The 26,546-nt window shown below is 47.8% G+C and overlaps 2 protein-coding genes across 6 annotated transcripts in view; both read right to left on the bottom strand.

The window, feature by feature from the left end:
• Positions 1-1,968: 1,968 nt before the first annotated feature.
• On the bottom strand, positions 1,969-12,891 carry ZBTB39 (zinc finger and BTB domain containing 39). Of its 3 annotated transcripts, none has more exons than XR_013229578.1 (3): positions 12,803-12,891; positions 3,178-11,186; positions 1,969-3,060 (listed from the first exon to the last, which is right to left on the bottom strand). XR_013229578.1 is itself a non-coding variant. In XM_077328876.1 (2 exons), exon 2 carries the CDS (start codon positions 11,074-11,076, stop codon positions 8,995-8,997), a length of 2,082 nt encoding a protein of 693 aa, XP_077184991.1. In that variant the 5' UTR covers positions 11,077-11,186; positions 12,803-12,891; the 3' UTR covers positions 1,969-8,994. The 3 variants fall into 3 exon arrangements, 1 of the variants encoding a protein (XP_077184991.1); XR_013229577.1 differs by having other exon boundaries at positions 3,195-11,186; XM_077328876.1 differs by having other exon boundaries at positions 1,969-11,186.
• A 10,935-nt stretch (positions 12,892-23,826) lies between these two features.
• The window catches only part of TAC3 (tachykinin precursor 3), a 36,543-nt gene continuing 33,823 nt past the window's right edge, over positions 23,827-26,546 (bottom strand). For all 3 annotated transcript variants that reach the window (XM_077328873.1, XM_077328874.1, XM_077328875.1), the window contains exon 7: positions 23,827-24,326. The gene's annotated coding sequence lies outside the window, so the exon portion shown is untranslated. The remainder of the gene's footprint in view (positions 24,327-26,546) is intronic.

The raw sequence follows: 26,546 nt of genomic DNA, 5'->3' as shown, positions 1-26,546 counted from the left end.
GAGACTCTTTCATGGTGCCTACATGTCCAAATTGTCTTGTGAAGCAGTCTCAAGGCCTATAAATCCTTCCATGGAAATGTGGAATCATTTGGAACAAGATCTTCTGGCATGAGTTCCAACATGGCGTGGGGAGAGGAGAGAACCCTGTGTATAGAGCATGTTCCTAGAGGTCAAAGTTCCTAGAGGTTACAGCAGGAAGTGCTGAGCTGTCACCAGCACTTCCCCTGCTGCCCCATTTTTATTTCTAGGAACTGCAAGAACCGGGATAGGCCATAGATCCGGGCCAAGTTTCACCTCAGAATAATATAAACAGGAGGCTAAAGGAGAGAAGGTTAGTACAACCGATGTGGAATTAATAAATCATTGTAGGAAACTAACAGCACACATCCTGGCACCGAATGAAGATACATAGAAATAAGCCTAAAATAACAACTACTATTGGATCATATCTGAGGAAGGAAATGTCAAACCCAGAAGGCAGATTTCCTGATTCATGGAATTAACTTCAGCATTCATTCCCATTCACCCCCGCCCCCGAATCTACATCTTGTTTATAGAGAGGTGGGTCAGAGGTTTTTCCAAAAGTTGTCATATGTATCTAACGTTTGCCAAAATAGGACAAATTCCTTGCAAAAATAAAAAACAAAAGTTGGCTCCTGAGACAGAAAACCCAAATCGCACATTCACCTCCACAATTTAAGGTGCTTTAATAGTTAACCATTATTCAGACCAGGCTTTCTGGGTTCGAGTTAATAAATTTTAAAATATTTTTAATTAAAACATTTATCACTGATATGACCATATATGGTCATGTTGACCCACCTATCCCCACCCCTCCCAAAATGGCCCATGATGGGCCTGGAGGGGGTGAGGAGGGGCCCCGGATGGGCATGTCCACACCTCTGCTTCTCAACCATATCCTGGACGATCGCGCCACTTCTGGGGTTTCTCGAAGCCTGAAGGTTTCAGGGGTTACTCAACAGTAAAAAAGTGGAGAAAGGCTGATTTAGATTCTTCCACTTTCCTGGGTCTTGCGGCAACCAGAACTGAAGGTCAAGGTCAGTGGTGAACTGTGTGTTTCTTATGTCTTCCCCAAATCTCTGTATAAAGTAAGAAAAGAACGCACCTTTACCTCAAGCCTCCGTCATATGCATAGGACAAAATTGCATTTTCTTATCACTTCAAACTCTGAAGGCAGCAGGGAGCATCTCACAGCTTCTTCAGTGGGACTTGCATGACAACAATCTCTGGACAGAGTCAAAAGTAGTAACTTTCGACTTTCATAGGCCAATGATCATCTCACTCAATATAAATCAGCATTGTGAGATCTGGCGTCCTACAGAAATGCACGTAGAAGGATCCTGACATGTAGAAGGATCCAGAGGCAAGTTAAAACCTTCTGCTTCCAGAACTGGAAGAGCATAATTCAGTGGCAGGCCTCATCCTTTGCATGCAGAATCTTCAAGTTCAGCCCATTCTCTTCACTTAGCACAGACTTCTGCTGCAGACCCTAGAGAGCTGCTGCTAGTCAACACTGCATATATTGTTGGTATCAGGCAGCTTCAGGTGCTCAGATCTTTTCAACCACAATCTCAGAGCTTCAATAAAGCTGTTTTTAATTGGTTGGTATTTAACTCTGAAGCTTAAATGCGGTCGGCAGCTTAAATAGATACAATATTGATCTCTATGGTTCTACAAGTAAAAAGTTTTCACCTTATCCATATGGGAAAGTAGGATCAAAAGTGTCATGTGCTGTCTCGAAAAGAATTGCTCATATTCTATAGCAGGGGTAGTCAAACTGCAGCCCTCCAGATGTCCATGGACTACAATTCCCATGAGCCCCTGCCAGCGCTGGCAGGGGCTCATGGGAATTTTAGTCCATGGACATCTGGAGGGCCGCAGTTTGACTACCCCTGTTCTACAGGATCACCTTAACCTGTGAATAAGGAATCAAGGACACATCACACGTTCATGTTTTTCATTTTATTATTCTAAATAAAAAACACACTTTTGTGCCAAATGATGGGAGTATAAAAGAATCCGATGTACAACGATTTTAGACATCTACTTTCTTTTTCTTTGAGGAAGGAGGAGAGTTTTACAAAATATACAAACTTTACAGCAAATAGATAGTCAACACTTAAATAACCAGGAGGTCAGTACCTAACAATTAATTTAACCAAAGGATTAAACAGCAATCACAATTCTCTGCTTGTGTTGTTTGTTTCGGTTGACGTCATCTGCATCTTTGGAGGAAAAGGACGGGGAGGGCGTGGTTCTGACTTTACGAAAAATAATGCTGAAGCATTGGTCTTCAGAACTTTTTCTTTTAACATCCAAAATGTTCGGTTGTAGAGGGCAATACCTGTTCCATGCCTTGAAAGCCTCCCCTGTTGCGGTGGTACAGGTAGGGAGAGATTCTTCTGAAATGGCAGCATGTCAAACAGAGTGTAGCTACTCAATTACAATACTGTGTTTTTCTACAAGTCTAAGGGTTCCAAAGCACTTTACATTTAGTAAAAGGTAAAGGTATCCCCTGTGCAAGCACCGAGTCATGTCTGACCCTTGGGGTGACGCCCTCTAGGGTTTTCATTTCGTACACCTCACCATTTTCCCGTGAGGTAGGTATTTTTAAATATCACACACACACATACACCCTGCCCCATTCTCAAGAGGTTTGGGGTGAGTGGGTGGGCGTGTTTGAGGCAGAAAGGTGTTATTTGGCCAAGGTTACACTCAGCAGCAGGAACAGAAATGGGATCCTGACTTCTTGGCTCCCAACTCTCTTATTGTAACTACTCAGGCCAACATTTTACAACTGTGTAGCTGCAGAATGCTTTTAGAAGCTTAATACGCTGGCTGTGTTTGCCTTGGATATCAGCAGGACAGGTTTGATATGGCACTGGAGAACTAGAAGGAAAACAGCTCTTAAGAGCTCTGCTTTGCAGAGGAGGAAAACAGCTCCTGTAGAAATCCAACCTAGCTGGTCTTCCATTGTTCCCAATGAAAACTTCAACTTGTTAAAAGAAATGAGGGTTGTGTACAGCAGGGGTAGTCAACCTGTGGTCCTCTGGATGTCCATGGACTATAATTCCCATGAGCCCCTGCCAGCAAACGCTGGCAGGGGCTCATGGGAATTGTAGTCCATGAACATCTGGAGGACCACAGGTTAACTACCCCTGGTATACAGCAACCGGAAAGGGAAAAAAACAAAAGAAAACCCTGAACCAGACGCCTCAAAGGCTGAGGCAGAAACCTAGCTAGTATGGATTGTGTGATATCCAGCCATCAGAGCCCATTTAGGGCACAGAGTTGAGTAAGATCAGCTCTTGGAATGGCGGGTTTGCTGAGTTAGAAGCCTAGACTTCCGTCAGCAAAGTGCGCTGCCCCCACAGACTCTTAAACACCCTGTTCGTGCCTCCAGATAGACACTCTTGACCCCCAGGCTGGACTCCAGACGTTAACTGCAGGAGTAGAAATGGCTAAGCCCCAAGGCACACACTTAGACACAAATACAGAACTCTGCCAGCAGGAGTCACAGCGCTGGGGCAGTCTTGCCTACAGTATGCTCGAGTCTGGCCCTCGTTGTATCTCATTTGCTGCTTGCCGCCCTCTCGCCATCACGAGGAACAGAACACAGAGATAAGCAAGACAACAAGTACTGTATTAGCCTGGGGGTGTGAAAACAAGAAGATACGTAAAAGAGCTTTGACAAATAAACAGCTTATCTTCACAACACTCCTTAGAGGTAGGTACTATAAGAAGAGAGGCAAAGCGACCTGCCTGAAACTGCCCTTCTGGAACTGGTATCGAAGCGGATCGTAGAAGCCAGGGATCGGGGGGACGGGGGAGCTGTTCAGCTTTTCCGTCTCCCTGTTCCTAAGACAGGACTAGATGGCGTTCAGTCGATTACTGCTTTCCCTTTAAGGTTAGTGTTTTGACACATGGAAACCCAGGAGCCTCTGTGTACGCAGCGATGGCTTTGAGGACTCCAGGGCTTTCTCTTTGTGAGGTAGTTTGCGTTACGCCCAAGGGGCAGTTCACAAGCCAGCGGCTACATAGATCTCTACATAGATCGGCATTCCCCTCTCTCATCCCTCCTTCCCTTCCCCTAGCTGGCTTCATCACACACAGCTGCACTCTGAGAGAACTTAGTTTGCACCACGGTGCCACGGTCTTGCGGCATCCCTCCAGCAAGCACCAATTTTTTAAAAGAAGCCTCAAGAGGGTCGTGCTATGAATAAAGACCGAAAAGCTCCAACCTGGCCCCGAGGGCACAGCAGAGCCCCCACAGAAAACAGACCACCTGGGTCTTGATCAAAAGCCTTTTGTGCTTCCTGCTTCCTGGGACAATTCCCAGCACTTGTCACGTGCTCCTGCTGGACAGGGGAAAGCCTTGCTAGAGTAGTGGTTCTCAACCTGGGGGTCGGGACGTCTTTGTGGGTCGAATGACCCTTTCACAGGGGTTGCGGCAGGGCAAGCAGTTTGGCACAACAGCCTTGCGGGGTAGATCGAGATAGAGCGTTCAACTGTCTGAAGCAGAGGAAAAAAGCTTGGTGGGATAAGAGGCAGAACTGAACTGAGAAACCCCGGGGGAAAAAACCAAATTATATACAATCATGAACAATGGATCTTCACACCATTGGTCAGTTTCTGTTTAATTTCTGTGAAAGAACACTTTCATAATTTTATGGTTGGGGGTCACCACAACATGAGGAACTGTATTAAAGGGTTGCGGCATTAGGAAGGTTGAGAACCACTGTGCTAGCGAAACATCTATACTCATTTCCTTTAAGAAGGCGGGAAGGGGGGCAAGGCAGAGCCCTGTATTAGACTGAAGCAGGTAGCCATGTTGGTCTGAAGCAACAGAACCAATTTGGAGTTCAGTGGCACCTTTAAGACCAACAAAGTTTTATTCAAGGTATATTATACCGTGCATCTGCAGAAATGTGCATACCCACGAAAGCTCATACCTTGAATGAAAGTTTGCTGGTCTTAAAGGTGCTACAGGAGTCCAAATTGGTTCTGCTGCATTAGACTAGACTTTGGCAGCAAGTCACAGCTGACTTATGGCATCCCCAGAGTTTTCAAGGCAAGGGGCATTCAGAGGTTGGCTGCCTGCACATCACAACCCTGGTATTCCTCAAAGGTCTCCCTTCCAAATATTAGCCAGAGTCGACCCTTATTAACTTCTGAGCTATGATGGGATCGGGCTAGCCTGGCCTATCCGGGTCAGGGCTGAATGAACTAGCAGGAAGAAAGTGGCAGACAAAATGACAAGCACGGCTGCTTAAGCAGGGTTAGGAGGGGGGAATCGGTTTTGCTGGTGATTTCCAATTCTTTCTGCCTGCTAAATGAGCACGACAGCAGAGGAGCGCTCAGCCTCCAAAAATACTTAACTAAAATGTATAATAAAACATTTCAATTCACAAAATTGCTCTGAGATGGAGAGAGGTACGTTGCTCAACAGCTGTGACACTCTGTCAAGTATTCTTCAAGGCAGATATAAACTACAGAACTAAATTTGAATCCAGTCACACCGTAAAGACCAATATTATTACCAGAGTGTAAGCTTTCAAGAGTCAAAACTTCCTTTGTCAGATACTGAATGGATATCTGACACCTGGCAAAGGGTGCTTTGACTCTTGAAAGCTTATGCTCCAGAAATTTTGTTGGTCATTAAGCGTCCTACTGGAGGTGAACCTCACCTGTATACAGTAAACCAACACCTGAAATACATAAAGCTGTCAGAGAGGGTCCTCCATCTGGCTGTAATGACCGAGGCTCATCTCTGCTTCTCAAGGATCAAATCTAACACTGGATTGACCATTGCCTTTCCTTTTCTTCTTAAGCTTGTATCAAGCTATTTGCCACCCCATCCACCAATTTCAACAGCATAAGCATATATCATTTGCTTTTAGGGGGGCATGTTAAAAGTCACAGCTTAAAAATTTGGGGAATTGGGAGGGCATGTCTTGGCAGCATCCCACATGCTAGCCAGTTGTCATTCGCGGCCATTCGCTGCTAAAAAGTTAGGGTTTTATTAGATCATCTTTAATTCCCTTTAAAAGAAGGCACAATGGCCCTTGATTTAAACTGATGCTATGGTCCAGGTTTTCCCATTTCCTGTTATGCTTTCTCCTAGTTAACAATCCAGTCACTTTGCACAGACATTATTTTATTTGGAACATTGTTATGTTGCTTTCCACCCAAATAGGGACTTCAGGGAAGAAGCTCAATATAGCTCGTCTTCCACCGTTATCTGGTATATTAGCCCTGGGCCCAATCTGCACACATGGGATAATGCACTTTCAATGTGCTTTGGCAGCTGGATTTTCCTGTGCGGAACAGGAAAATCTACTTCTAAAGTGCATTGAAAGTGCATTATCTATTGTGTGCAGAATAGGCCCTGGTATGGAAAAAGCTGCCTGCTGTTTTATCCTCCTACAGGGACAGGGAGGGGCATTTAGTTTGGCTCCAAATGGCTCCCCACTCTGCTTTTAAATTAAATTAAAGAGACAGGGAGATCTGGTTACGGATCTCTGATATCTTGTCTAGCGAGGATCTTACAAAACATCTCAGAGCTTTCTACTGAATTTGTGAGGGTACATTCAAAGCAGTCCCAAAAGTTATGTCTGCCTTCAGCACAACGTGTACTTCCGACACATTCCATGCTACAAGATCGGGGGGGTACAAGCTGGAGGGGACGAACCCATTTTCCCTGGGATAAAATTCTACTCCCGGACACTGGGAATGCAGCACCTCACACAAAAGTGCTATTTTGAGAAAAGGCAACTGAATGTGCCTCTATACAACAAATGAGTACGATGTGTGTATTTATTGCATGGGGGTGGGGGATAATACCTGGAAAGACTGTAAACTTTCCATTCCGCCTTCCAGCGATATGTTCCTTAAGGCAACCAATTCTGTCCAATGATCCTTCAAGGAAAGTTGCTGGCACTCTCTGCAAAGCCATATCCAACTCCCTCAAGAATATGAGGGTATAGCTTAGGAGGTCCCAAAGTGGGTGGTATGCCTCCCCTCTCAGAATGGTGGAAGGATCCAGGGGGGTGGGGAGGAAATTTGGGGCAGTGAGAAATTATGAGAAGTGGAGGGGCAGTAGTCTGACTCTTCCTGCTGTGGGAGACGTTCCAAGGTCGCTTGCCATTGCCCACCTCTGGGTGGTAGCAACCCTGGACATCCCTGGTGGTCTCCCACTCCAGTGCTGACCAGGACCAATTCTGCTTAGCTTCCTAAGGAAAAGGACAGCTTCAGAAGGTGGGGTAGATGGGACCATTCTCCTGCTGAGCTCCTTCCCCTCCTCTGACTCTGTCCTTCCCAGGCTCCCCCTCAGATCTCCAGGAATATCTTAACCAAGGGTTGGCAACCCTTCCCCAAAAGTCTCCATCTTTGAGAGGGTGGAAAAGCCTTCTCCTGCTTGCTCCTGGCCACGGGATCTTCCATTGCTTGCTTCTCTCTCTTTCCCAATCTGTCTTTCCAGCCAATGAGGACCCAAAGGGGCTTTTATGAATGACTTCTACTAAGAACTGAGATATTTCCAGACTAAAATATGACTGCTGCACAACAACCCAAAAAGAAGTGTAGGTAATATAGGGTGTTTTGAATTTGCAGAAGACCTAACACCATGAAAGAGGTGTGTGGGGGGAACACTAGGGATGTGGCCTGGGAGCCAAGGGGGCGGCAGCCCAAAAACGTTTGGGAACCACTGGTTTAGACACTCACTTTATCCAGAAGACACACTGGTTTAGAGGCTCACCTCCCCAGCAGACACCCATAAGCAGACACCCATAAGGTGGCATGAGGTACCACTGAAGGAGGGGAAGTACTCATGGATTTAGTACCCTAAGAACATTTCTTTCTGGAAACAGTCTACTGCAGTGGAGTGTAAACACCATGGACAAAAACAAGGACATTATTCTCCTCTCCCCATGTCTGACCAATTGTTCCTCTTCCACGCCCCTCCCTTCTCTCTCTCTCTCTCTCTCTCTCTCTCTCTCTCTCTCACTCACACACACACGAGTCCCCTTTCTTGTTTTGTTTCCCTTGCTCTAAACTGAGACCTTGCAAATGCACTTACACCATGGGAATGGGCAAAAGGCAAATTGAGGGTGGCCACTGTCAAACAAACCAAAACCCCCGAATCAAGCCCAAGCCTACTATTGTACCTTTAAGGGCAACTTGGTCAACAGAAACCAGCGAACGAAGCTTTTCATACGCTCATGTCTGCAGACCACATGTCCATTAAACGCATACCAATAAGCACTGGCTTTCAAAAGATGGCAGCAAGAGTGCAAGGGAAACGCAAAATTCTCTAGCAAAAAACTAAGGCTAAGCGGTGCTCTCTTACGCATGTTCACTCTGAAGTCCCCTTTCCTTCAATAGTGCTTACTCCCGGGTAAAAATACTTAGCACTGCCGCCTAAGTACCCTCAACACGCCTACTGGATTAAGAGTAAATGCCACTTGATTTACTTCCGAGTTAATTCGCTTAGGGCTACCTGGTACGTTTTTGTACTGTCTTATCCTCCTGCAAGCAGCAATCACGCACCTCCCTTCTCATCCCATTTCCTCCCCAGCGATCCCTGTCTATTGATGTGTAGCATCAATATTCCTTAGCAGCATCAATCTTTTAGTGATCTCAAATGAGAGACGGGAGGAGAGGGGCAGGAGGGGCGGGGAACCAACCAATGAAAAAAAATAGGCTATTTCCTAGATTACAGACGACAAGCACCGGAGTCAGCGGGAGGTAAACGCGACGGGTTTCTCGAGAGCCGTTAAGACGTCTAGCGTGCTGCTGTTTTCACAGGACAGCGATTTAAGACTCCCCCGCCCCCCCAGCAAGGGAAGGGAAATAAAAGTACGGTGCTAATGATGCCTGACCATTAAAAGGAATGAACTGAAGCAGGCTACAGCTTCACCGCAAGCAGAGCTTGCTCCCTGCGCACTCCCTCCCCCCCCTCCCGATTCTGCTGCATCAGCTGTCCGTGTTTTTCTCCGTATCTTTGGAATGGATGATATACATGAAAGTTTGTTCAATGGTGAAGTCAGGGGGGAGGCTGCCTTTGTGGACACCTATGTGTTTGCTCATGAGGTTAAGGGTAGAGCTGTAGTGGCCGCAGACCGTGCACCGGTACATGAGGGCCCCGGAATGCGTCTTCAGGTGGCACTTAATGGTGGAACGCCCTCGGAAGTACTTGTGGCACACTTTGCACTGGTAGGGCTTCTCCCCTGTATGGATCCGCCGGTGGTAGTTGAATTCGCTCGTGTGGGCGAACCTTTTCCCGCATACCTTGCAGCTGTATTTACTGTTCCCAGGCTGGCTCTGGAGAGCCACGTCCTCGCTTAGGAACTCCTCGGGCAGCTTCCTCTTCTGCAGGGCCTGCTGGTGGAGACGGTCTCCAAAACTGGGCCGGACGAGGTCCAAGCTGCTGCTGCACTTGTGCTGGCTCACATGGTAGCGGTAAGCGGCTTCCAACTTGAAAGCCTGTCCGCAGAAGTGACACCGGAACAGGGCTTCCTCCATGCTTTGGTGTACCGCCATGTGCTTCTCCAGGAGGTGCCTGTCCACAAAACTGTTGGCACAGATAGAGCAAGAAAAAACAGAGATGCCCAGGTGAGAGAGCGTATGCCACATCAGGCTGCAAAGGTTTAGATGCCGCTGGTCGCACAAGTCGCAGACGTGGCCTTTCAAGTTCACGTGGTCCAAGAGGTGGCCGCGGACCATGTGGAAATCTTTGGCCAACCCCTTGCCACAGGCAGCACAGGCCAAGTCCCCGCTAAACAAGTTGGCCTTTCCTAGCAAGGGGTCACTGGGGTGGACAATGATGTTGTTATCAAACACTCCCTCTCGGCGGTGGAGGTTAAGCTGCCACTGAGTGAAAAACTTTGTCTCACACATGTCGCAAGAGAAGAGGAAGATCCCGATGTGTGAGAGGACGTGGGTGACTCTTGAGTTCCTGTCCTGGAAATGGGTCTCGCAGACTTTACAGTTGCCAGTCAGGAGGTCCACGTGGTCCCTAGCATGCTGGCGGATCAGCTGTATGTTCGGCTCTAAAACCTTCTTGCACACCTGACAGGGCATGGCTTTACTTTCCCGGGTATCGTTTTCAAAAGATAACTCCTCCTCACTGTCATCGCTCAGCTCAATGACTTCTTCTGTGGCCCCTAGGTCCTCCGTGGGATCTTCAAAAGCTAGATCATCTTCCCCCAGGTCTTCCAGCTGCAGCTCATCCATGTGCCCAAAGCCCTGGTCCTTGGAGTGGTCACTATTGCTGGGGCAGGAGTTACTGCCTGTGGATATATCCAGCGAGGCATCAGAGGCAAAGAAACTGCCTTTGCTGTAATCCCCATTGCTGTGGATCTTGTAGGGCTGGCAAGAGCTCACAGTGTTTTGTACCGCCATGCTGAGACCAGCCTGGGTCACCACGCTCATGGCGCCAGCGAACTGTGCTGGTGATTCCTGTTCTTCGGTTTTGGGAGTCTGCGGACACATTAAATGATGACTGGTTTCATTCACAGGATCGTCTTTGTAGCCACCGGCTGCTTCGCCGTGCGTGTTAGAATTCCGTTCTGGTCCAAGGTGCTCCCCACTGCTCCGGATTTCGTGGTTTGTCTCGGCCAAAGCACCACTCGGCCGGCTTTCACCTGAGATGGAGGGCTGCTTGGTCACAGCTGAGTTTTCCAGGTCTGGGAAGGTCGAATGGCAGGCCTTGAGCAAATCCTCCATGCCCAATTTTTCCGCAACCTCATAAATGACCCCCACATTGATCAGGTCTGTGAACAGCTCTGAGGTATAGACAAAGCTCAGAATCTTCTCGAAGTTGGCCGGAGTGATGAAATCCACCACGTAGGTACGGGCAGCATCCAGGCCGGAATTGAGGAAGAGGTTCTGGAAATAGTCAGCGGCACACGCCAGCACTGCCTTGTGAGCAGGGAAGGAACGGCTCCCCACCACGATGGTAACATCGCACATGGTTTCCGTCAACCGGCATTTGTTCAGTTCCTTGAGCAGGTTGTTGGGGTGATCCGTGCTGTGCAGTTTAATCCTCATGCCCATCTTGGCAGCTGCTGATAAGCTCCTTCCCCTGACCCCTTCCGGTCACAGGTCCTTCAGTTGCAAGAGGTATTGGGGAGCACGAGGGCCTGAGTCAGGCTGGGCGACGGACTCTAGAGAGAAGGGTAAAATATGCAAGGCCAGGGTGAGTCCTTAGGGTTTTTTAAAATTTGAAAGTATAACTTTTATTACTTAGATTCAAGTGGGTAGCTGTGTTGGTCTGAAGTAGCACAACAAAAAGTCCAGTGACACCTTTAAGACCAACAAAGATTGATTCAAGGTGGGAGCTGTCTGAGGAAGAGTGCTTGCACTTGAAAGCTCACGCCTTGAATAAATTTTTGTTGGTTTTAAAAGTGCTACTGGACTCTGATTTTGTTGTTTTATTACTTAGATAACAAGAACACAGCGACTTTACAATAAATGCTCTTTCCAGGAAAAGGGGAATAGCACACACTACAACCACAAATTAGAATATCATCATGAAGCACAAACTCGTGGGTTTAATTGATGCACTTAGCCCAATCTTCCAGACCATTTCTTCCCTCCTCATGCGCACTCAGTGGGACTGGCTCTTTATCTTTAACCAATACATGCAGGCAATTCCCCCAAGTGAGAGAACATGTAAGGGAATAACAGCCACACAATTCCTTGCAGCTATTCCTTCCTTACATGTCTGCTTTACCTTTCAGCTTCTTACTATACTATCCGAAAACTTTTTTGAAGCCTGTATTTCATCAAAGCAATGTTACTAATCCCGCTTAACATTGTGCGCTAAGGACTCAGAAAGTTTTAAAACTCCAGGGGTAGCATGCCAAGGATTCTCAGGTCCCCTACTGCTCCTTTCCCTCAAACACAACCTGTTGCATTTGGCTTCATGAAACTCTGGGAAGCTGCAATGTTTTCACCTGGCTGACCAAGAGCTCCAGAAACATGAGAAGCACAGCGCTCTGTCCTATGAAAGCTCAATCGCCTGTTTTCCTAACAGAACAAGAGGCCAGCAAGGTCACTGTTCAGGAACCCTGGCAGTCCCACACCCGCCCTGAAAAGAGCATTAAGGAAGAACAAATTCAGCCATCGGAGTAGGATGGAAGGACATCAAAGAGGGGTACGCTGGCATTCTTGATGCAAGGAAACCAAGGCGATGGAGGTCTCCTCATAACCCAAGGAAACAATAAAGCCATGCTTTACATGTCGGGGAAATAGGAGAGCATGCACTAATGGTGTGGCGGAACCTAGGATAGGGCCACCCGACCCTCCAGGCCCCTTCGTCCAGAGAGACAGGTCGCAGAGCATCATTTTATTGGCAGGACGGACGAGCAAAGGTGGAAAGGTGGTCAACCAGGCGAGAAGAACGGGAGATGCTGCGAAAGAGTTTCCCACGTGCTCTGTGGGGCGGGACGGGACGGGACGGGCCGTGATCTCGAAGGGGTGGGATGGGGGGCTGTTCCAGGGAGGAGGAAAGTGGACCAAAAGGGAGGGGGGAAAGTTTGGGTGTTGGAGAAGACCCGCTGGCGGCCGGAGGCTAAAGGCCGGGGGGCAGAGGACGGCGGAGAGGGCGCTGCGGGGACGGGACACAAAGGAACGCGGGCGGTGCGGGGCGGTGGGGCAGGGTGGAGACGGGAAGCGCCCACGGCGGCGGTGGGGCAAGAGCAAGGGGCGCTCCCCGTCTCTGCGGCCACGGCGGCCGGGCTGCTTCCCCCGGGGGGCGGCGGGTCGGGCTGCCGCTTACCCGGGCGGCTGCGGGCACCATCCCCGCGCTGGCACGCACACAAAGGGCTCCGGCTCCCCCGGCCCGGCCTCCCTCTCCCTGCCCGCCCGCCCGCCCGCCAAGCCCCGCCGAGGAGGCGCCGCTCCGGCCCCGGCCAAGAGGCTCCATCCGGCCCCGAGACGGCCGGGCCCAGCGCCGCCCCCAGCCCCGGAGGGGGCACTGCAGCCGCCCTGGCTTCAGGGGATGGCTGGGCGCCGGAGCCGGAGGGAGCCGGGGCTGGCTGGCTGGCTGGATGGCGCGGAGGCGGGAGGGCTCGGCTGCTCCGGCGGGGGGCGGGGGGGGGAGGAGCCTGGGTGTTTGGGGTCGCCGCTGAGCCGTGGGGGGAGTGGGGGGAAACCCAGGGCGCCGAGGCAAGGCAGCGCCGGACCCTCGGTGGAGGAGAGGAGTGGTGCGCGCCGCGCCGCCCTCCAAACCGGGAGCTTCCCGCGCTTCTGTGCTCCGTGGGGAGGAGGCGCTCTGCACCCGCTCAGGAACGCTCTTGGGCAGGGGTAGTCAACCTGTGGTCCTCCAGATGTGCATGGACTACAATTCCCATGAGCCCCTGCCAACAAATGCTCGTGGGAATTGTAGTCCATGCACATCTGGAGGACCGCAGGTTGACTACCCCTGCTCTTGGGGATCCCTGCGGCTGAAAACGCGTGCCGAGGACTGGGGAACGCCGGCAGAAACTGAACGCGCGAAGGTGCGGGGAAAACCTCGCTCGGGACAGGACGGGACTGCCTCGTTCGCATCGCCCGCCACGACCTGATCCGTTTAGCCAGCGGTGCCCGGGGTTGAATTTGGGCGTGTTTGCAACATGGATGCTCGGTGGCTGCATCGCAGCTCCTTTCCCGGCGTAGGGGGGTGTAGGGAGGACGGACCCCAGACCCTGCCTGGAATGACAGCTGCTCTCCAGGCAACAGAGATTCGTTCCCATGGAGCAGGGGTGGTCAAACTGCGGCCCTCCAGATGCCCATGGACTACAATTCCCATGAGCCCCTGCCAGCATTCGCTGGCAGGGGCTCATGGGAATTGTCGTCCATGGACATCTGGCGGGCCGCAGTTTGACTACCCCTGCCATGGAGGAAAGGGCTGCTATGGAAGGGGGTCTCCATAGCATTAGACTCCATTGAAGTCTCTCCCTGCCCCAAATCTCCACCCCAAAGTCTCCAGGTATTTCCCAACCCAGAGCTGGCAACCCTCGTTACTAGACCTCGTTTAAACCTGAGGCTGTGGCCAAGAGGCTCTCTTGGCACTGGGCAAAGTGGCAATGTGCGTGTGTTTACTGTCGCAAAGCAGCAATGTGTGTTTAATGTTGCAAGCCGGAGACCAGAAGCCATTGCAGGTCCCCTGGCATACTGACTGAGCATGTCTAAGCTCCTTTATTATTATTATTACTAGTATCAAAGCCCATTTTCAAAAGAGGCAGCGGGCACTAGGGCGTGAGAGGGTGGCTGTGGCTCCCTGTGGCCCACAAAGCGGGCTAAAGGGAGTGGAAAGCCCCCCCCCCCCCCCGGTGGCGACAGGGCTTTGTGGCCCACAGGGAGGCTGCAAACTCCACCCCCGGGTCCCTCCCAGCAGGAGCGTACTTGCGGGTAACAAAGCCCTGTTGCTGCCTCTCTCTGCATGGGCGACAATGGCAGCAGCCACGAGGCTTCTAAGGTGACCAGACTTTAACATTGGTGAAACGGGATACCATTGACGGGGGGGGGGGGTCTTGATTAAAAATTTGGTCTATATGGAGCAACAAAAAGTTTCATAGAACGCATAGAACGCAAAAATATTGTAATATATATTTTTAAATTTCAATATAAGTACAATTTGCCAGATACCCTCAGATGTCCCTCCAAAAGTGAGACAATCTAGTCACCTTATTCTGGCAGGCAAGGAGGGAGGGTGGGAGCTGGAGGGGGGGGGGGCCAATCAGGGCCCTGGACATTCTCCTCCCAGAAGGCTGTTTCCCAAATATATAAGGGAGCGAAAGAGTGTTAAAGATTGTTGTTGTTGTTTTTGTTGTTGTTGTTATTATTATTATTATTATTAAGATTTATTACTTGCCTTCCCCCAAAGGCTCGAGGCGAGTCTCAACATTTAAAACCCCAATAAGAACCCAATACAAAAATAGAACAACAGCAAAAAATATACTCTACCCCGTATTAAAAAGAAGATGTGGCGGCAAAACACAACCCCTACCTACAGCCAACCCTGTAATAATAAGGTTTAAAGGTGACACTAAGGTCATGCAGTGTTACACCAGGCAGCTCTGCCTCACCAGCCTCATGTTTCACACATGCCTGGTGCGCATAGACAGAAAAATGAGGTGGCAGGATGGGGTGTCTCACTTCTGCACTTACTTTGTTTATTCCATTGGGGATCCTGCTGAATTCAAATTGATTTGAACTCGGGTCTTCCTCTACCCCCCTCCCCATTGAAACAGAAAAGTGTTCTGCAGGTGATTAGGGAAGCTCAGAAAGTGTGTGTGTGTGTGGGGGGGGGGCAAGCACAGCAGGAGCCTCTTTCTTTTCTTGAAGGGGGGGGGAGGATTGCACACAGCAGAGGAGGGGAAATAAATCTGCCAGAGAAGTGAGGCTTCTGGCACTTCTGCCAAGAGAAGTTCTCTCATTTTTAAGGTTAATTCCGCAAGGAGATCTAGCTGGCTACAAGGCAGCGAGGGCCTTCTAGGCTGTGGCACAAAAACTCAAATTTGCCCATCAGGGAGATTCGCCTTTTCCTTTCTGGCGCTGTCTTCTGCCTGTGGGTGACAGTTTTTTGGGTTGGTTTGGCATCTGGCACTCCTTCAGTGAACCCTCCTTCCTGACCAGTGTTTTAATTGTTGTTTTCATGTCTTTGTCTGTGTTTTTAACTGTGCTTTTAATTGTTTTAATGATGAGGGGTGAATTTGGTTTGAAATGGTTTTCAAATGTGGTTTTATTATGTATGTTTTCATTTGTTATCTACCTTGGTGCCCTTGTAGGGGCAGAAAAGTGAGATACAAATTTTGTGTATAAATAATGTTTACCTTGAGACCTTTCTTACTGTTTCATTCTCATTTCAACTGGAAGCTGGTGGGGGGGGGGGGCGCTTGCAGTTGAACGGGCTCTAGACACAACAGAATGTTGCCCCAGTAATTCCGCTTCCCGCTGTAAATTCTCCCCCATGTCAAAACTCCCTCAAAATGAAATTAGCCCATCAGGGAAAAGGATTTTTAGTCTAGCTCTTTGCCTGCAGTATTAGTTTTCTCCTTGCAAGGAATTACAGTTATAGGGTAACTTTAAAAAATGCAGTACCTCAGTCTGCAGTGGTAATGTCCATTCTACCACCACAGGCCTCTACTATATCATTGCTTCCTTGTTAATGGCCATAAAGAGGGGCTTGTGATAGGAAGTAAACACTCTCCTTCTTCAGAGACCAAAGTTCAGAAGTCTGGCCACCCTATTGGGAATTCAAAACCCACAATTGGTAGAATTCAAATTCCGTCCACCCCCCCCCCCAAAAAAAAAAGTTAGTGGGATTTGTCATTCCATAAATGTGCACATTCTTGCATCCATGCAGTACACATTTCACTTAAAATTCTAAGAATTTCCAGACTGAGACTTTTAAAGAGGTGCACATTAAATATGCAAGCTCAAGGCAGGAAATCAAAATGGCAGTCAATGAACAGCATAGCTGACAATTTGCTTCCCCTTGATTATACTTTGAAAACTGTTGCTTGAGGTCTAACCTGAGCTAATGGAGCAGCTGGCCTGGGACATGAAAAAGTGCCAGGTAAATGTAGGTGTGGGCAAAGAAGGTGTTGGAGTGAGGCTGGACTTAAAGGAATATGGTTCCTTTTTAGTGGCTACTTCTGTAAGGTTTTAGGAATTGAGATTTGCAGTTAGATACCAGAGAGCAGAAACTGGCTCTAGTCCCTACCAAATGTACATATGAAGGCGAAAATGTGGTTCCTGTTGCTCATGGACTGGGGCTCAATTTTGTAGTATATATAAAGTCTAATCTTTAATTTAGGGCTGGGTGCATTTATAAACAAGGCCCACAAGATGGCAGAATTTTCATTCGATATCTGACTAAAGTCTTATCTGCCCTCTGAACAAAGTTTGAGGCCAGTGGCACCTTTAAGACTAACAAAGTTTTATTCAAGGCACTAGGGGCCAAGCCTATTGCATTCAGGAATACAACAGGCACTAGATGGAGGGGGGTATAAGAACTATGTGGATGGCCTCTCCCTCCCCCCAGGACCTGGAAAGGCTGCAGGCTGGAGGCCCCCATGAAGGGAACTCACTGGCAGGGACAGCTCTCACATCGCACGGATCTGCAGCCTCCGAGCCTCAGAGGAAAGTGGAAGGAGGAGGGGGTGGTCAGGGGTGGGGGATGGAAGGTGATTGGCTGGCTGCTGGACAGACAAGCAAACCGGTTGGAGGAGGAGGCTCTCAGGTGGGACAGCCGCCCTTAGTGGGTGTTAAGTGTTGAGTGGCACATAAGTCATGAGACATGCTCCTCCTCCAAGGCCTTACCAAAAATATGTGGAACAGATAAGCTTTCGTGTGTTTGCGTACTTCATCACTTTGCAAAAATTCTCATTTCATATGAAGTTTTGTGTAAGTACTGCAGAAACTCTTGACTTCCAGGTAGGTCTCATGGATTTTAAGATGTAATGTACCTTGGAAAGAGCAGAGACCTCAGACAGGTATGGCCTAGAGGCATTTTCCCCTGTTAAATTACCCTTATCCACACTGAGATTATTCATTCTTTCTGAAGGTAACCACATTTGTGCTCCAGCAGAGTATCTGTAAACAAACGCAGAGTTTCCCGTGGGGACTGATGCTTCTGATTCATACTGATCCGGTGTTGCTTCTGTGAAGCTCATAATTATTTTATCATTTGAGCTCCTTTTATTATTCCAAAGCTACAAACTCATTTACTTTACTTGCCAGTTTTATTTCAGAGATCCTGCATGAGCATTGTTGAGAAGGAGAGAATGGATTTATTTTTTGGGGGGGAGGGGGAGGATTATGGCCCCCTGCCCTCCACAACTTGGAGGAAAATATATCTTCACAATAGGGTTGCCAGCTTTGGGTTGGGAAATACTCCAAGACTGGGATGGAGCCTGGGTTTGGGACTGATGAGGGGTATGATGCCATAGAGTCCATTCATTTTCTGTAGGGGAATTGGTCTTTGTAGTCTGTGATTTAGGTCAGATTTGAAATGAACAGAATTAGAAGCAATAGACTGTAAAACTCTCAAGATAATGGCAAGGCATTTTCTAGAAGTCATGTTGATTGTCTTTACTTACCAGAAAATTAGGTGGGAGAGGTCTCCTGATTGTTAAGTAAGCAGTTAAAGATGAAAAGTGAGCACTGAATGACCACACTAAGAAAAGCAAAGAAGTTTCTTGTCAAAGTATACAAGGCAAATTTATTTTACAGAAACCAATGAAAATTACAAGGAAAAAAAAGTGATAAAATTTCACTTTGACAACTGGAAGGGAAAGCACTTACATGGACAATATTTGAAAGACCGGGAGATTGATTCCGCACAAGGAATTCGGCCCAGAGCAGTGCTCATCTGGTCATGGGGCTAATGCCAGTTTCCAGATGATGTCAGTGCTGGGCCGGGGCTGTTCTGGGCCCGGCCTGACTCGGGGCTTCATTTGCCACCCAGCAAGGGAATGTCCCTCAAGTTGGGAAGAAGCGTACCTCTCTAGGGGTCGTGAGCACATTCGCCTCTCAAAGTCCCTACATTTTGTTTCCTCTTGACAATGGGGCCATTTTGAATCTACCTTACTTTAAAGCCGTTTCAGATGGCCGCAAAATGGTTTATGTGAGAAAACCTCAGCAAATGCGCTGAGCAGAGTGTATCAATAGATATGCTGAAGACTGAAAGCCATTATTCTGTGTTAGGCTGTGCTGAAGGCCATAGCAAACATGCTGAGAATAAAGGAAGACAAGAGAACAAAGGACTTGTGAGAGGCCCCAAATGGGAATAGAGAAAGGAAAGTCGGTGCGTGAGGTGTGATGTTCTTATTAGATAAGAAAAAATAGTCCCATAAACCAATGTATTGTGTATGCCTATAGACAAGCCGAGTAAGGTATGCAGAAACACGTTTAGACGTTGTATAACCAAAAAGGTACTTTGCACCTGGCTGAATTTTTTTTTTTTTTATGATGTACTCTGAAAGCTGATGCCATGGTGCCTTGGGTGGTTCCCCTGCCTGGAAACACCTTTATTGCAATAAAGTCTTATCTGCTTCTGGGAATTTCGTTGATTGTGTCTTGAATTGGAATGAGGCAAACCAAATAACAGGCCATTTGGCTAACATCTTCCCCTCCAGGCCCCACAGCCTTTCCCCCCTTCACCTCCACTTGGGGTCCATACACTGCCAGACAGCATTCTGGGGTGCATCAGCAAGGATTTGGGAATGGAGATTTTTCTGCAAGCCTTTGGGGATTCCTGGGTTTTCAGAAAACTCTACCATAGTTTCCAGTGGCTCCTATTGTAGAATTTTTGATCTTCACAGCAGAGCTACCAATACCACTATATATACCGTATTTGCCGGCGTATAAGACGACTGGGCGTATAAGACGACCCCCCAACATTTCCACTCAAAATACAGTACTATGGGCCACTATGGGCAGCTATGTCTATCCCAACTGAAGTGCACCCGGCGTATAGGACGACCCCCCCCCACTTGGAGGCATGTTTTTCAGGGGGGGAAAGTAGTCTTATACGCCAGCAAATACTGTAAAATGTTGTCAGTGTGCTGTGAAAATAGTCCACGGTTTAAAAAAAGGAGCCATGACTTTGGCTACAAAGGAGATATAAAGTATTTAAGCCCGCAGATAATCCCCAAAGAACCAAAGATGATCATTTATTAGTGCTGGCGAGCCCAAACATAACTGGAAGTAATTAATTAGCCAGAACATGGAAGGTGACAGCAAAATTACAGAGGAAAGTGGAACTTTTGCTGAAGGGGACTTATTTTTGTGTTGACATTCCCTAGGATTTTAATTAGGACATTGTGCTGAATTAATTGCCATGTGGATCAGCAGCTTCCAATGAGCTTCCAGCAAATCGTGAGATAGTAATAATTCAGCAATTAAGAACAACCCTTGCGGGGGTAGTCCCCCAGTGCTGGCAGCAGGAGCCGAAAGCCTCACACTATCTGCTTGTGCCAAGCAACAAAATCGCCATTTTCCAAACTGTTGTGTAGGCTGCTAGCAAAACATTGTTTCTTTCATGGCCAGTACCACATAGTAGTCTTTACCTCAAAGGAAAACTATACCTGAAGCCACTTCTAGCTGCAGAATGATTAAATCATTTAGAAATATAATGGATCTTTTTTTCGAAAAACAAAAACAGAGGGCTTTACGATTCTTACTCCCTGACCCGTGAAGAAAATAAGCTCTTGCAGTGATATCTGCTTGGGCTAATCAGTACACGAATTTTGATTGATTTTGGGATATGAAACGTTGACACTGAAGCAGAACTTATGTTGCTCTGTGCAAACTGTTTGCTCTTAAGAGTGTGATCCTAAGAATCATAGAGTTGGAAGGGGCCTCCAGGGTCATCTAGTCCGATCCCCTGCACAATGCAGGAAATTCACTACCTGTCCACCCACAGTGACCCCAATTCCATGTCCAGATGATCCCCCCCACCTGAATTCCTGGCCAATCTGATCTGGAAGAAATTTGCCTTCTACCCCCAAAGTGGTGGTCAGCATTTATCTGGGCATGCTAGAAAGGGCCACAAGAGCCAAGCTCAGACACAACCCCTTCTGCCCACCCACTTATAATCTGCCAAAGTTCACAGAATCAGCATTTCTTTCAGGCAGCTCTTTAGCTTCTGCTTAAAAACCTCCAAAGATGTACACTTCCCTAAGAACACTTCCCTAGGAGTAAGCTATTGAATAGACCTGAGTAAATTACAAACAAACCTATTTAGGGTTCCACTTTTAAGTGGCTTTGCTGTTGGGAATTACATAGAGAAGTATCTTAGTCATGTTGACCTCAAGTAGAAGGCAGACTACGTTCTATGGGTAAACTATTGGTATGCCATGTTTCCAGAAGAATACCTAGTGCTTACTGACTGCTTGGAATCTTATAAAAATGCTGGATCAGGTGGAATATGGGCTCAAGTAAGGTATTTCTTAGGCAAGCATTTGTGGGAGAGAAAAGTGCCATCAGGTTGTAGTCAACTTATGGAGCTCCTGGTAGGGTTTTCGAGGCAAGAGATAGCAACCTGGAACGTTCCTGGTGGTCTCACATCTAAGTGCCTATCAAGGCCAACTCTGCTGAGGTTCTGAGATCTGGAAGGATTAAACCATCCAGGTCAAGGCAAGAATCCATAATCAGCATTATGTAACACATATCAGTTATGTCTTAACCATGTGGAGATCCTTGAGAGCCAATAGTCTGTACTAGTTAGAATTTTAAACAGGTCCTGGATTCATGTCTGTATTCCACCTTGAAAGCTCACCAGGTGACCTTGGGGTATCATAGTCTATCCCACAAGGTTGTTGGCGGTGAGGATAAAGTGGAGAAGCGGAGAAAAATGTGATGTTACATTAAATGTAAGGCAGTGTCACACTGCAATGACATGAGGACATCAGCAACTCAAGGACTTTGAAAAGGAGAGAGAAAATAGAAGGAATTGAGAGTATGTCATATGGAGAATGAATCCTTGGAAAGAACTCAGAGGGCCCCAGCCAGTTTAACTGGAGATACCCACAAATGGTTTGTTTCCTTCTTTCTCTCAGAGAGCTAGATTCGTTACTTGGAGATTCTCCAGTCTGAAGTTCCAGTGGTAGGGAGCGCCGGGAATGCTGTACACTATCTCCTAGTGTTTATTGCAAACCCCAAAGTTGCCCTAATAGTGATTCATTAAGTGTTTAATTTGCCCTGCTAGAAATCGTACATGTATCAGCAGCTTCCCAGAGCTATTTCAAGGTCGGGAATGGCGTGACAAAGCTGAAGCTTCTTCAGAAATACACACTTCAGAAATACAAGACTCCCAGCATATGTGCAACCCTTGTAGCAGACTTAGTGGCATGAGAATTAGCCTATATAAAGCCATAGCCTATTAACTCCTACCAGCAGTTCCCAGGTTTCCAGCTTGGCATAGCAAGGCAAGTGTTTTCTACCAAAAGAATCGATGCATGCACAATAAACAATTTAATGAGGGAACCTACTGACAGGAGTGTGCCAATTTCCAACACAATAACAATAGTCCCTGCAAAGTACCCTTGTTCAGTATACTTCATCAGTATATAATGTAACAATCAATGGACAAAATGAGATACAATGAGCAATTGCTGCTGCACATTCCTGGAGATGGAGAGAACACAGAGCATTAGCCATTTGGTGTTTACTGGCTATATTCCATGGACTCCTTCTGTTGGCTACATCAGTGGAAAGTGTCATCAAGTTGCACCCAACTTAAGGCAAGAGTGGAACTGAGGTGGTTTTCCATTTCATGCCTGCCTCTGTGTAGTGACTCTCTTTGCTGGCCTCCCATCCGAGTACTAACTGGGACTGCTGGCAAGATCTGAGTAGCCTAAGCCAGGGTACAGTCTATTAGGTAGTAGGTTTAATGCAAGCTATAGAGCCTCTTGTGGCGCAGAGTGGAAAGGCAGCCGTCTGAAAGCTTTGCCCATGAGGCTGGGAGTCCGATCCCAGCAGCCGGCTCAAGGTTGACTCAGCCTTCCATCCTTCCGAGGTCGGTAAAATGAGTACCCAGCTTGCTGGGGGGTAAACGGTAATGACTGGGGAAGGCACTGGCAAACCACCCCGTATTGAGTCTGCCATGAAAACGCTGGAGGGCGTCACCCCAAGGGTCAGACATGACTCGGTGCTTGCACAGGGGATACCTTTACCTTTTATACAGCCCTGAACTAGAAGATATAACTCTTCAATGAATGGGAATGGAAACTAAAGGACAACCTACATTCTTTGACCTCAAACACATAACACCAAACCAATTAAAACTATGTTTAATTCATTTGTTCTCTTGGAGAAATATGTGGGGTCTACTTTTACCCCACACGATGAAGATGACAGTTGGCCCGCTCTCCCCTCCAGGCCCCAGCCAAGGCCCCAGGGACCCCCCAACCCACAGGCCCCCCAGCCCTCCCACCCAGGTCACTCACCAGCTGGTGCAGCTGTGAGTGGGCAGGGACTCCCTCCAGGTGGAAGAACTTGGAGAGGGTCAGGGGCGGAACATGCAACTTGATTAGTCGCCCATTGAACAGACAGGCAATCAGGTTGGAGGAGGAGGCAGCCAGGAGTGGTACAGCCAACCTGATTGGCCAGTGAACGATGATGCCCAGCTCCTCCTAGGACCCCTTACCAGCTTTATTATAATCATAGAATCATAGAAACATAGAATCATAGAGTTGGAAGGGGCCATACAGGCCATCTAGTCTAACCCCCTGCTCAACACAGGATCAGCCCAACGCATCCTAAAGCATCCAAGAAAAGTGTGTATCCAACCTTTGCTTGAAGACTGCCAGTGAGGGGGAGCTCGCCACCTCCTTAGTCAGCCTATTCCACTGCTGAACTACTCTGACTGTGAAATTTTCCCCCTTATATCTAGCCTATATTGTTGTAGTTTAAACCCATTACTGTGTGTCCTTTCCTCTGCAGCCAATGGGAACAGCATCCTGCCCTCCTCCAAATGACAACCTTTCAAATACTTAAAGAGGGCTATCATGTCCCCTCTCAACCTCCTTTTCTCCAGGCTGAACATTCCCAAGTCCCTCAACCTATCTTCATAGGGCTTGGTCCCTATGGTTCCACATAATTCTAATAATGGTTCCAGATAATTCTATCTAGCACAGGATGGCCTGTTCTAACTAGCTCTTCAGTGCCTTCCCAAGCCGTTTCATGAGATCCTTCTAAGTGGAGATGCCAGGGACTGAATTGGGACTTGATATCAGTAAACTGTGAGCTTTAACCTAGCATAAACAAAGGAAGATACTGAGGTTTAACATTGCGAGCCGCAAAGTTATACCATTTTACATTATTTTGTTCTGTTTTATTCTGTTCCTTCCACAATCCGCATGAAACTGCAAACAAAGAATGAGAGACACACCATGGCAGGTCCTAAGTAAAAACCCTGTTATTATTGAAGATTTTGAGGTGTCCTTAATTTGTGCCACAGAAGGGAAGGTGGAGAAGGTGGTTTTGCGCATGGCATGAGAGAGTTATCTGCAAATCTGTTAAGTATTTACACGGAGGGACAAAGCACCATGGGGTGGGAGGGAGGTTACTTTTCATAATTTCCAAACAGTAGAACACTAGAGAGTTACAATGAGGAACAGGCAGAAAATACCAGGTGGAATTAAGGGAACAGAACATGGCAAGAAATGGCTGGGGACAAGGAGGCCCCCAGGGATACATCAGAGGGCTCTGGTTTGGTTGAGTGTGCTGGGCTTTGGTGGATGAAATCGGCTTTGTGTGATTTGCTTGAGGTCCTGCAGACACTGTGCTTGTCCTCAGTTCCATAGGGGCACCTGTATGAAAGAAGAAGGGGAACACAACAATGAGTTGGCCTCACATCTGCCTAGCTTGGAACCAGGCCTGGACAGGGGAGAGAATGACATGAACTGACACCCAAAGAGCAGTGTAGCTCTCACCAGGGGTGGACTGGGAAGAATGGTACCTAGTTGTGGCACCTGGTGCCAACTCTGGGTTGGGAAATACCTGGATGTTTAGGGGTGGAGTCTGGAGAGGGAAAGGAGGTGGAGCCTAAGCACCTACTCCTGCCTCAAACCACCTCCATTCTCTCTCCCCCTCAGTCCTCTTCGTACATGGCAGGGAGGCATGGCCAGGTGACATGACATCACTTCTGGTCTGGTTCCAGAACTCCTCAAAGCTTGAACCTTTTTCAAGGGCTCCCCCATAATCAAAAGGTTGAAAAGGGCTGATATAATGCTACAAAGTACTCCTTCCAAAGCAGCCAGTTTGCCTGGATCTCTGGAGATTCAGCTATTCCAGCAGATCCCCAGGCCACACCCATAGAATGGCACCCTTATTACAATCCCCTCAAAACAGAAGGAAAAATAGACTCCTTTCCTGCCCAACCAGACCTGCACCACCATCGCCATGTATGACTCAGCTGAGTACTGCCCTCTTCTCTATTGGGCTGTCATCCCACGTAGGCTGGGCTTACTCACTGGTCTACCAGGAGAAGTCCTGATTATGCCACTGGATTATTATTATTTATTGTATTTGTTTCCTGTGCTTTCTCTTCGGACTCAGGACAGGGTACATTATAATAAAAACATACAGAATACTAATATATATATAAATGCATACCATAAATAATTAAAAGTCTAAAACATTTAAAACAGTCTGATTCATAATTGCCTGTTCTAGTGGGCATATACAGGAGCACCCAAACTGTGGCTCTCCAGATGTCCATGGACAACAATGACCATGAGCCCCTGCCAACATGCATGGTAACTGTAGCCCAAGGGCCACAGTTTGGCCACTCCTGCTCTATGAGATTTATGTGCACTGGAAATGACACTCAATGCTTCATCAAAGGGAGACAGATTGAAAACAGTGGGTCTGTCATTTTGCTCCAATCAGAACAGTGATCCGGTGCCCTTTTCTTTTTCCATCTGTCAGTCAAGCTGGAAATGCCCTTTCCCTTTCTGTGTTCCCTGTTTAAACATGCATTGGGAGTTCTGCACTGAAGTCTGGTTTGCAGAGGTGTCGTGGCCTGATTCAGAACCTGAGAGTGACATGTGGGAAGGTGGGCCTTAAATCACTCATCCCCTTCATTGTAGGACAACCTGAAATACCCAAAGGGGTCCACTACTGGGGAAATGTATATGTACTAGTGAGCTATCCATGTACTGAGGAGCGACAGAAATGTTTTTTTTCCCAATAAGGATAGAGTTGCCAAATCCAGATTGGGAAATTCCCAAATATTTTGGAGTGGAGCCTGCGGAGGGTGGGGTTTGAAGAAGGGAGGGACCTTGGCGGGGTATACTGCCATTCAGTCCATCCTCCAAAGCTGCTGTTTTCTCCAGGCAAACTGATCTCTGTAGTCTAGGGCTGAATCTCCACTTACTTTATTTATTCTGTTGTGGATCCTGCTGAATCCAGATTGATTTGAAGTTGGGTCTTCCTCTTTTCCCTCCCCATTGAAACAGAAAAGTGTTCTGCATGTGCTTTGGGAGGCTCAGAAGGGGAGGGGGGAGCCAAGCGCAGAAGGAGCCTCTTTCTTTCCTTGAACGAAGAGGGGGGGGAGAGGATTGGAGACAGCAGAGGGGGGGGGACCACGAGGCAAATCTCCTTTAAGAAAAGCTTAGAGCCTTGACCAATCAGGGCTTCTCTACCACAGCCCTGGTCAATCAGGGCTTCTCTACCATGGACCTCTTCAGCAAATTCGAAGCAGCTGCAATTCCTCATCCTTTCTCAATCCAATTCTTCAAATATTGAGAGCTAAAAGCACTCTAAGATATTGTAGGATAAAGGTAGGGTCACTCCGGATCAATCATACTTGTTGCAAAGGGAAAATTTAAATTGGACAAAATCAAAATGGAAATCGCATTCAGTGGAGATGGCAGGGACTGAATCGACTTGGGATTGGAATAAAAGTTCTGTGCTGACTCCACCTAGATCTCTAGGCCCCAACTGGAGGTTGGCAAGCACAGGAGCAAAGAAGGGTTCTGCAGGAACTGCTTCCTGTTGGAAAAATGGACTTAAGCATTATGGAATTG

The sequence above is a fragment of the Paroedura picta genome, chromosome 3 (genome assembly GCF_049243985.1).
Source record: "Paroedura picta isolate Pp20150507F chromosome 3, Ppicta_v3.0, whole genome shotgun sequence".
NCBI classification, from domain to species: domain Eukaryota; kingdom Metazoa; phylum Chordata; class Lepidosauria; order Squamata; family Gekkonidae; genus Paroedura; species Paroedura picta.
Note: the sequence above shows the minus strand (reverse complement) of the source record. Positions and strands in the feature narration are given on the sequence as shown.

Excerpts from the sequence above, each read along its gene's own strand:
- ZBTB39 (XM_077328876.1), bottom strand. The coding sequence starts at position 11,076 with ATGGGCATGAGGATTAAACTGCACAGCACGGATCACCCCAACAACCTG.